Below are 12,040 nucleotides of genomic sequence, written 5' to 3' on the forward strand. Positions count from 1 at the left end.
GGACTCTGTTTCAGTTGAAGTTTCTGATTTGATTGGGTGGCTCACCAGGCATCAGATATTTTAAATATCTACATGGCTATATTTCCCCTGGCTGGTTTGGCTCAGTGGATTGAGCGTCGGCCTGCGAGCTAAGTGTCGCTGGTTCGATCTTCCAGTCAGGGCACATCAGAGAAGAAAAACTCTGACTCCAAAAAACCTCCGCTGCCTTGCGGCATACCTCTTCAGGGGAAAGGCTAAGGGAGTAAACCCCAACAGAAAATCCGGAGCCGGAGTCCCTAAGGCGGTTTGACGTTGTAGTCAACACCGGCAACTCCTGCGGCGCACCTGAAGCCAAGCTGTATTGACTCCGTCTTTCCCTTGGATCCTTCAGCTGCGAAGAGAGGGGGGGTCTGCTGCATGGGCAACAGCAGACCCTCCATATCACCCTGCCCAGGCTCTGTAGCTTCAGCTTCACTGGAGAGGACACTCCAGCGTCATCGCAAGATGTCGATTCAACAAGGGAGGAGACAGATACCGTGTCACTCCAGAGTCGGACTGCACAGCCATTCTCGGCGGTGCAGATAGACTCTTAAGAAGCTACACCATCGTCTCTCGAGACGGACGGCTGCCGACGACGACGACATGGCTATAGTGTTCTCATGATTTCACATCACAAGTCTGCTCTGCTTTATTGTATGGTTATGCACATTTACCTATGGAGAGGAGGAAAGGATTTTTCTTTCCCCAATAAAGAAATTAGACTTTTATGTAGATGTTACTAAAACAAAAAGATGATTTACTCTCATCTGATAAGAGACATAACATTTTAGTTGCTGAAACCAATGAGATTGAAAATACCTTTGTTGTCAGCAGCAATGAAACCAAGGATGTTTTCGTGTCTCAGCATAACCGTCTGATAAATTTCTGCCTCGCGAAACCAAGATCTTTCATCTCTGGAGGAGAATATTTTCACAGCCACATCTTCCCCACACCATCTTCCATGCCAGACCTCACCAAATCTACCTTTTCCTACTATTTCCTGAAGTACAATCGTTCTGGCAATTGTTCTTTGAACCAACAGAGGTAAACCTAACCAAAGAAAAGATGGAATTGATGATTAAAAACAATAAATGCCAGAAAAACCTGTCAGGATGACCATTATTTTTGCATAAAAAAGCAAACATTTAAGCACTTTAATAATTTTATTGATTTTGAAGAAATAAGCACCTTTATACCAAACTTTAAATGTCAAAGCATGCTAAAAAATATTCCAAATTCTTAATATGAACTTCTCATATCACAAATAAAAATTTCTTGAATGTAACTTGCTTCTGCAGACATCTGATTTTAAGAATTGCCACAGATCTCCCTGATTTGTGCACTAAAGCCAGTCAAATTACTAAGTACACAAAAGTGTGAAAAAATGCTGTTAGCCTATAAAATAACATATATGGTTCCTAGTACAACTGGAAATGCATAATTCTTTTAGCTTTTTTTAAAACACCAAATTAAAATTGGAAAGTGAAGAATCAAATTCAACAATCAGTGAGATAATCACGTTATACTAAAAGCAAGGTACAATTGCTGTGGAATCAAAAAATTCAAAGAGACATGTAAAATATTTAGATTCTTTGAATCAGTAACTCTACCTCTATAATTCTATTCTTAAGACTTGATGCAAATGCAAACAAAATTATGTCAAAACGTTTAATATATTATTATTTATAGGAAAGATAAGGAAAATCGTCTGACAATAGAAAACTGTTAAATATAGTGCAGAGATTAAGAACATAAATAAGAAAACCCCAAGTTCAGAATTTAGCTGTGTCACTGGTAACTAACCATGGGCAAGTTATTGAACTTCTCTGAGCTTTGGCTTCCTTGTCTGAAAAACAGGAGATAATAATATTACCTATCTCACAGGGGTACTATGAGAATTAACAAACATGTTAAGCACTTAGCACAGTACCTAGCATATTACATACTCAGTAATAGTTAGTCCTTAATATTATGTCCTAGGTCAAATTATTTAGAGCCAATAGTAATGATGCTTCTTATGAAGAGGCATTTCTTAGTGATATGGAAAAATACTTTTGCTATGTTAAATAAAAATAGCACAGTAAATTCTACCCACATAAATTATTATACCTAGCTATTAAAAATATGCACAGGAAAACAAATGAAAAAGAAATATGCTAGATGCTATTTCTACTTAGTGGGATTGAGGTGAGTTGTGATAGCCTTCTTTTTAATTTTGTACATTTTCTTAATTTCCACAGAGGTTATTTATGACTCATAATTAGAGGAAAATAGTTAAAGAGGTTCTAGCATAGTTTATTCCGGAAAGTCACGTTTAGTTGTTGTCATGGCACTCCATAGCTGGGAAAGCCTGAGAGCAACAACTGTGTAAGCTCCTGGAGGACTTGCCCCTGCTCCTGAAATGAGCCATGGTTTATTCACATGTTCTCATCATCGTGAGACACACCCACCATGACTAAAGAAGCACAGACTCTAAGTTTGCCATTACAGGTCTCAACAATTAGTCACAAAGCACCATAGCCAGAGAGTGCTTCTTAGAGCATCTGGTTCAACTTGATGATTTTAGGGAAGAGAACATTGGGGGCTTGCAGTAATCACGGACTGGCACAGGAATAAAGTGCTAGTGGGAGGCAGACTCACAGCTAGAACAGTGGTTTCAGTCCAAACTCTTGCTCTCTCACCATTTAATGGGTATGACACATTGCTCCCCTGTTGGGAAGATTTCTAGCAGCAAACTATACGAGCTATTTTTATAGGCTACAGTCAATTTTACCACATGACCACATAAAATAAAAGTTGTGCTAACAATTATTAGGCCAAATCGCTACCCCAGTCACTCTCCTCCCTCTCCCAACTTGCTCACACACACACACACACACACAAACATCACCACCAACAACCACTACAAGCACGACGCAATGACACTTGGCTAGAGAACTAGATAAGCCTGTGTTTTCAAACCGCGAACTGATCAACCACGTGATCAAGGCAGTGGACCAGGGACAAAGAAAGACATTACCTAAGGTACTCAGCACAGCAACTAAGTTGAAATAGTAAAACTCAATGAAAGTTGCCTCAGTACCTTGCAAAGCAACCACCCAAAATAATCTACTTCTTATGTGATACACTTAAGAGATTTCATTGGAAGATGCATGGGCATTGCTTTTCCACACAGGCTCTTTTTGTTCATCTTCATAGGGGTTGTAGGAGCTGACGCCTATCTGATGGAAAGGCACCTTTCATTGTGTCACCATCCATCAGAAGTGTAATATCATGAGAAGAAAGGAGCAGCCAATCCAGGCCCTTAGAACCCACCCGAGACACAATCCACGCTCAAAGGCTGCCCAGGAGAACATCAGTCCGTTTTCTTCTCTTGCAGGCATAATAAGTCTTTGAAATTTGTCCCTGACCAGGTCAAGGATAACCTTCACAATTTTTGTTTCTCAACATTTGACAAAGCTGCCTCTCATTTAGGGTCACTGTCCGATTAAGAGAAGCAGAGGGAAGCCAAACTGCTGATTCCCTCCCCAGGGGTGATCTTTCGCGACAGGAGCCTGGCTGCAGACGGACCAATTTCTCCTCTTCGGAGGCGGTGCTGCCATCACTGAGTTTAAGCCAAGGTCACTGCCAAGCATTTGCAGTGGACTTAGAGAAAAAATGCCTAACGCTCTTTCAAATTGCTCATTAAAAAAGTCACCCATGCATGGGTACATTTACAGCTTTCTTTTCAAGAGAGATCTTAGAATAATCTAAAGAGGAGAGAGTCCAGCAGTCAGTAGATCCAGACTTGGATTTAAAGATGCATAAAAACAGCAAAAAACTGAACATTAATTTTTTCTTTTATGCCCTGGCTCCTGACTACTTTCTTAAACTAAATATACAGTCTCTTGTTATACAATCTCTATTACATGTACTTGAAAGGAAAATCCTTGGTCATATTAAACATATTCAAAGAGCTGCTCCAACATACACATTTCAGATTAACTGAAATGTCTTGGTGGTAATTAAGTAGCTGGTTATTTAATCACCTGAACTTCAAAAAGAAATTCTTTAAGGTTTCAAGGAACTTGGAACAAATCAGAGCTCTCTGTACATGTATTCTGTGCCTGGAATGTTGCCAGTGCTCAAAATATTAGAGTACAGTGGGCCCCAAAATGTAATATTCAAGGCAGGAAAGTGTGCTGAACCTGAACAAGTTTTACTTTTAAGGAAAGAATGCCAGCTTTCTACCCAACAATTTAATTTTTACTTCGGTTTTAAAAACTTTGCAGTTTGGAGACATTTTCCCAATACTCCTTCACTGAAGACACGCCACCAAATAGGTGCAGTGAGGGTGTAAACAGGGAGCTTTTGGTTAGGGAGTGAGCAGGTGACCTTGTCCCCAGAAGCGGCAAACTACCCGCGCTCTGCAGGTGACATGATTAGGCTTCTCTTTCCTGATCTCCTTGGTGAGTCATAGCAGCATCATGTTAAATATGGATGCTCATGCAGAGGCTGATGCCCCTCTGTTGTCCACCTCTGTGAATTGTGCCTGCCTGGTGCTCCTAAAGGCCATGGGGAGCTCCTTAAAATCTGTTTGGGATAATCATCCTTAGTGATCCTTCCAAAGCAACGAGGGGTTGGGGGAGCAAGGGTGTCCAAAGTTGCTCCCCTAGGCTCATCCTAGTTCACAGTTCTGCAACACCACATGCTGACAGGATTTCTGGAAGGATCCCTGACACCAGGGAGCCTGCTGCCATGTTAGGGAGTTTGTTATTACAGGAGAAACCCTGTTCCATCACCAGAAACCCTAAAAGCGCTCAGATGCTTTGTGCTATGGGAAAGGCTCATCTAGGCCACAACACAGCCTGTTGCTGAGTTGCTTCACCAGGGGTTCTGGAGCTCCGTTAAAAAGGGAGAGAATTATCTTCCTGGGCTAAAGCCAGCCCGGGAATGCTGTGCTATTCCCTTTAACCTTTGTTTCTACGCTTTAAGAACATATTCTTGACTTTGATTTCAGGTCAGCTCCCTGATAACTTCACCCACACATCCCAGGGGTGCCTACAGATTCTGAAGACCTTCATAACCACATGCAAAGGTGCTCTCTGTATAACTGAGTTCTCTTCCCTAGAACTCAACTCCTTATATACAGTAACTCTTTTGTGCCCATGAAACATTATCAGGAGAGCAACGGTGAGTATTGCTAATCATAATGGAGGAGAGGGGAGAGCAGAGAAACTCTTTCTTGCTTCAGAAATAAATTCTGAAGGAGTGTCCAAAGGAGAATCTGAATACCTAAAGGCACAAAAGCCAACTGAAAGGACTTAATTCTTTAGGCTTTAAAAGTTTTTTTCTCTTCATCAAATCCTACAACAAGCTTCTATACCAGAACTCACCATGTAGCATATCGAGCATTTTAATGATGAAATTCATAATATTGGGGCTCTTTTGTTAAAAAATTATTTTTACTTATTTTTAAATAAGAATTTCCTTACTGAAAATTGAACCATGGGCACATACCAGATCCAGATCCAGAGGCAGTCACATCGTAAATCAGATCTTTCAGAGTTTTTCCAGCATTTACCAGATTACATTCAGAGAGGGCCTCCTCCACGTTCTGTCTCTTTTTCTTCCTGCGCGCGCACTGTCGACCTTGGCATGCCCAAATGGTCAGTGCTGCAGCTACGAACAGTAGGCAAACTGGCACAGTAATGACAACCGTCAGCTCCACAGATCCAAGTTTTGGGGCATTTGGGGATGCTGCAGTTAAAAAAAAAAAAAAAAAAAAGAACATGACCCTAAATCAATGCATTTCAAAGATTTGGGAGATTAGATATGCAGTCACCAAAATTTCACATCCATAATGTGCAGTTACACCGGATTCACTTATGTTAGCTGGCAAAGACTCTCCATGTTGTAAGCAAATATGGGGAGAGGGAACCAAGGTTACGCTGCAGCCAGGAATGGTCAGGCCAGGTGACAATGGAGACGGAATTAGGATCACAGAAAGCACTCACACAGGGGATCCTTTTTCAAACCTCCAAGCATTTGACATTTTTCTACTATTTCCTCCCCATTTTTCAGCAGTCCATCCTTAGAGCACATTCACACATTCATGCAATGTGTTGCCACCGTTCCACATGTGGAAGTGCAGTGGTGAGGGAGACCAGATCCTCGCTTGTGTGACACTTATGTTCTCACACACCCGGCAAGGGGAGGTAAGTGCAGTGAAGAAAAAGGAGGCAGAAGAAAGAGACTGTGTGATGGTGGGTGCTACTATAGATAGTGTGGTCAGAAAGCCCACACTGGGAGGTACAAGAGAGCAATAACAGAAGGTGTATCAATCCAGGAAGCATGTTCTGGCTGAGGGGAGCAAGTGTAAGGGGCCTGGGATAAAGAGACCTACTGTGTGTTCAGGAGCAATCGAGGCTAGAGCGCAATAAGTGAGGAGAGAGAGAAAGAAATGGGGTCAGGGAGGTAAGAAAGAGAAAGATCACGTGAGGTCTTATAGACTAAAAGGACTGTGAATTTTATTCTAGATGGAAGCTGTTGCAGGATTTTGAGCAGGCAAATGAAATATGATCCAACTCATACTCTGTGTGGCTGATACGCAAAGACACTAGGGGCACAAGAGTAAAAGCCAAGAGGCAAATTAGAAACCTAATGAAATAATCCTGGCAGGAAATGATGGTCTTGGCTGACAGCCCTATCTAAAATAGTCCTTCCTTCTCATTCCTCATTCACTCTCTATACCCTTTTCCTGTTTTATTTTAATTCCAGCATCTTATCACCACCTGGCACATTATATAGTCATTTATCTATTATCTGATTTCCTCCAAAGAACATATGCTTTGTGAGGGGTAGAACTTTGCCTGCTTTATTCCCAACTATATCCCATGTTCACAGTGGTAGCTGGTCAATAAAGAGATCTTGAACAGCAGAATCATTCAAAGTTTTACTAGTTTTCTTCTTAATAAGTAAAGGATAAGATATTTAGTTTTAGAAAAATAAATAGAACAATTGAAACCAAATAACATAACGATATAATTAAATTTGTCACTAATTTTAAAACACACACAGCCAAATTTTTTTAAGTTCATCTTACATTTAAGTAGTCTTTTGAATTTAGAAAAAACAGCAATGCATGAAAACTCTATGATGTCAGATATTCCCTGTGTTTTTCAAAAAAGTGATTTGGACACTTGAAATAAGCACAGAGCTGCATTTTCATTTACTACAGACAGCCCAGCATCAGTTTAGTTTTATCCCCAAGTTCTACCATCAGGGCTGCTGATTTTTGTTTTCAATAAACCTTGGGGTGTATTTGATAGAATGTGGGCACAGAATTCTGGAGTCTAGGTTCTCAAACATCAAGGAAAAGAAGAAAAATGCAGGCTTTGGGAAGAGGGAAGCAGTTTATACATAGCTATTGGGACTTGGGCTACTGCACCCTCCCCCACTCTGCCCCCAGCAGAATTAGAGACAAACCTAGAAAGCAATAGCATAACACCTGCACCTTAGAGTCAAGACAAATTACACTGATAACAGACCTTGTGAATTAAGCCATTCTACAGACTTCCTTCTTTGTAATTGACAATCATGGAGTTATATTAAATGTACTTACATTTTACTTACAATTTCAACCAGAATATATGAATATAACTTGAAACAAATATAATTTAATTCTAAAGGAAAAAATAATCAAATTCCTCAAAATTGTGTCCATGGAAGTTCACTATAATCCTAAAAACAGTAGACAATCTACAATCAATGAGTAAAAGATTTAAAGCTGTGAAGTGAACTTTGGAAACAAACATCGTCTATGTTCTTTTACTTTGCCTAGTGAATTTTGGCAGATCACCAACTTACCTTCTCCTGAGTGTTTCAGAAATCTCTGAAATCATTAGAGATTGTACAGGTGCGTATGAGGAGAGTTTGGCCTTGTGTGTTCTTATAATAAGGTATAAAAGAGTTCTGTAACTTGACTTTGCTTTAGAATCATTAACCATGATACTTGCAACTTCTGAAGTCTGCTTATCAAAGAGTTTTGTTATTCACTTCATATTGATCTTTTAACTTTACATTTCAAGTTGTATATATATTTTTATGGGCTCACAAAAGTATTCTAAAAAAACCACAGAATACACTTAATCACTTGCAATTCATATAAACATCTATTTAAACATTTTATTTTGATATATGTTATTAGGAACTATCAATATAAACATTGCAGTTAAAAAAGCTTATTGATTTCCTCATTTTAGTAAAAATCTCTTAAGCAAATTTCAGATTATCACTATGGCAACCAATAAGGAGGCAAAAGGTCAGCAACCCTGAAAATAGAACAATCTCCATAAAAATCCACTGCTCTAGTGAAGGCTACTGCTCTCAGGGATGTTTATTACAGATGGGTAATGTTTCTTCTTTTGTGAATCAATTTACTGATTTGAATTAGTAAGAAAAAAAAAATTACCCAGCTAGAAAAAGTTAGCAACACCATCCAGAAAGAGCTCTTTAAACACTGAGCAATTTTTAAAGCAAACATTTGTAAAACTATCTTCTAAACCAAATGTTGATTGTAATATCCATAGGACATAAGTGAAAAAAACTATAGTTTATACCCCATCAGTTATGGTAGAAAAAGACAGTTGTGCAGTTAAGAAGACATTTTAATAAGTTACCTCTGATGAGCATATTAATTTTTCTAGCAGGTTTTACATTTTTGATCATAAGAGAATTCATTATGATCATTTCCAATATTTCAGATTGCCAGTGAAGATGCATTCTCCATGGGGGGATACGTTAATCCCAAAAGTGAGGTCTGGGAAGTGCTGCTTTGCTAATTCAAGTTACCTCACTCCCTATTAAATTAGATAGAAGAGGATGGGGAACAAAAGAGAGAAAAGTACTAGCAGAGATGGGTGAGAGCCTAGCTCACAAATATCTCCCCTATGTAAATTCCACATACTCTAAAGGGAAGTATTAACAAGTGAATAATTTTGTTTGTTCAAAACAGAGTGACACACTAAGCAATGAGAAAGCTCCCAAACTGTCATGATGAACATTCTATAACCTGCTGTTTCAAAGCATCCTTGAATATGAGTACCATTGTTTCAAACATTTGCTTGATGGTAATAAAAATACATTTCTAACTGGCTTCTTGTTGCTTTACCAAATTGGTTCAAAGACTGGACTCAGATGGGTTGGTTTATATAATCTTGCACTGAGGACTGCTCTCTGGGGGGGATGTCAGGGAAGTGGGGCACAGTCCACATCCTTGTGAAATTTAAACTCTACTAAGGAACACATGACCCATCTAGGGAACAATTCCAAAGCAACTTTGTAAGTAAAAATATGGAGGAGACTATGTAAGATCAAAGGAAATGGAGAAAAGGAAAATTATCATGAAGGGTTCCATTTGTGATGAATCAGTCCAATATAAAAGGATATGTAACTACACTTACATGTGTGAAGTACACACATGTGAAGCAAAATGGGCTGAAGGAGCTAAGTTACAAACACTGGTTCTATTCCTCTAACACCCCCATGTAATCCTGTAGTCATTGATGGCAGGCAGCCCCTCGATACCTGGAGCCTGTCCTAGCCTTCTGTTTCTTCATAGTCACCCTTACTATTGTCATCAGGAATAATCCAGTCAGAAGTTAATTTCGTTAGATCCCTCCAACATCCTCCACCATAAGCAGCAGCTAATGGTCTCCCTTTCTCTCAGAGCAAGAATAATCATTCCCAACAGGTTGTTTTTGATCCACATGCACCTTAAATACTGAATAACATCAAATTATTTTCTAATCTAGAGATTCAACTGAGCCATGACAGTGATAGAAATAACATGAGAATTATTTCTGTCTTTGGACTGTATCAGATGAGCTATTCATGGGCCATTCTATTGCTCAGTGCTCAATCTGTAAGTGGCTATTAGCATCCACTGTCTTCATCTATCCTGATTTCATGAGTGTATAGCAAACAGGGAGTACCACACATAAAAGAATTTTCCACACAGTTCTTGTTGGGCTGGTCTTCTGGAAGTATGTGAGGAACACTGAGAAGCTTCAGATCTTTTTCTGCCCACTAGCATCTGAATTTAAGTATAATAATGCTTTTATATTTTAAGGAAACAGAAATGTTGGATTGAAGAGTACAGTCTTCAGCACAAGGAGTATGAAGTACCTTGACTCAAGCAGAAGTGAGATTAATATAACATAGGAAGGAGAATTTAAATGGGTTCTACTGTTTTCTCTTCATTTCAGCATATGGGCCCAGAGATTAGTTTCTTACTCTATTATCAAAACACATATCCTCGGTGAAAACATTACACAGTAATTACTCAAGGAATATTTTAGTTTTTCCCTGACGCCTTCCTTTGAAGCTAAAACTGTATCTTGTATCTCTGTTTCCCCAGCTCACATCAGAAAGCCTTGTTCAGAGAAGGCACTTAAAAATATTGATAACAAAAGTTACACTTTTCTGTCCTAAATTTCATGCTGATATAATTTCTCCCACAGGTAACACATTCATACAGAACTGCATGTTCACTTACAAAAGATTGATGTGAGAGAATTGTATTTTGACCTAGCCCCATGTCCTGTATGTGATAACCACCCAAAAAGATAACTGAATAAACAGGTAATAGTATTTACAGAACTGAGAGGGTAAGAGCTTACATAATATAAAACCCTAAATTTAGAATTGGTTATAAATTTTACTTTCAATTTCCCATTATATCCCTGTGAACACAGTTTCAAAATTGAAATCAGTGTACTTGTTTCTTGAGACAAGAAATGCTTCCTATCTTCCTACATTAAACTTTTAAAGCACAAGTTCAACTTCTTTGAATGCTTGTATTTCATATCACTTTCCAATATATAAAATTCATAGCACCTTTCATTTTATGGGAAAGAAACCCATCTGGCACACATGTCAGGTGTGCGCTGAATTCTCAGAGAAGGAGCTATATAAATGGATTTGTTCATGTAATAGCAGAACAATTCCACAAGGGGTCCCATGAGCATTTCTCAGCCTGTAGATGTCACCTTACACTGACGAGATCAATGAATTTATGTTTAAAATAGAAAACCATAGAAGTTAAGAGACAGCCGTGATTTTTTTTAAAGAAATAAAAATAACAAGACTTTTAAACTCCCAAAAGAACATCAGTCACTATCTAAATCTTCTATGTTTATAATTATAACATGCTTTAAAATCATTAATTTTTGATAAATTCAATTCTCATGTTTTGGCAGTTTATCTTCCTTCAGTTTGGTTTATGTTGAAGTCTAATTGAGACATGTACCTAATCAATATGCATTGTTCACCTACTCTAACTGATACAAATAATCGATTTTCTTTTTCTCTTTACACAACTGGGAACAAAACACGAAGGTAAGCATTGTACTAAGGATAATAAGCACCTACGTTTTAATGTGCATATGTTCTTTACTGAAAGTAATTATATAAATTAGTCAAAATATAATAGCTTTATTAAAATAGTGTACTGAAATCTGAGAGGAAAAATTAGAAATTATTACTAGACTTACCCTTCCAAGCATTGTATGTTTTGGTAGCAAAAAGGGAACAAAGATGCTGGGGATTTGAATGTTTTTGTAGAATAGTCTATTTCCATGTGAAGGGTAGTAATTAGTGCAAGCATGAACTAAATAGCAACTTCCATCAAAATTAACCCTATAAGTAACCAGCTTCCCTAGCTCAGGTTTCCTGACTTTATCCTAGATGGATTTTCATAGACAGTTTTAAAAGTACTCTTGTATCTATGTGACATCACTGCTACGTCTCTGAGCATGTCTCTGATGTCACCTAGAATCACTAGAAATCACTTAGGTTACAAACCAAAATGCAATCCAGACATGAAAGAAGCAAGCAACAAAATGTGATTCCTGGATCTCAGGCGGTGGAGTAGGTAGCAGTGTTCTCTGCTTGCTCCCATCATGGAAGGATTTGGAGTACAAACATCCAGAGAAGTGAGTGAGTGCGAATTTTAGAGCGTGAACAGCGAAGGGAGTGTGGG

The 12,040-nt window shown here is 38.7% G+C and overlaps 1 protein-coding gene across 1 annotated transcript in view; it reads right to left on the minus strand.

Annotated features, from left to right (window-relative positions):
- ACVR1C (activin A receptor type 1C) overlaps positions 1-12,040 on the minus strand; it is a 101,249-nt gene that overhangs the window by 14,189 nt on the left and 75,020 nt on the right. The window contains exons 3-4 of the mRNA XM_090267567.1: positions 5,518-5,757; positions 838-1,068 (exon numbers count right to left, since the gene is read on the minus strand). Coding sequence (XP_090123693.1) covers positions 838-1,068; positions 5,518-5,757 — 471 coding nt within the window. The remainder of the gene's footprint in view (positions 1-837; positions 1,069-5,517; positions 5,758-12,040) is intronic.

Source organism: Furipterus horrens, unplaced genomic scaffold, assembly GCF_987537825.1.
Source record: "Furipterus horrens unplaced genomic scaffold, mFurHor1.1.pri manual_scaffold_1, whole genome shotgun sequence".
Classification (NCBI taxonomy): domain Eukaryota; kingdom Metazoa; phylum Chordata; class Mammalia; order Chiroptera; family Furipteridae; genus Furipterus; species Furipterus horrens.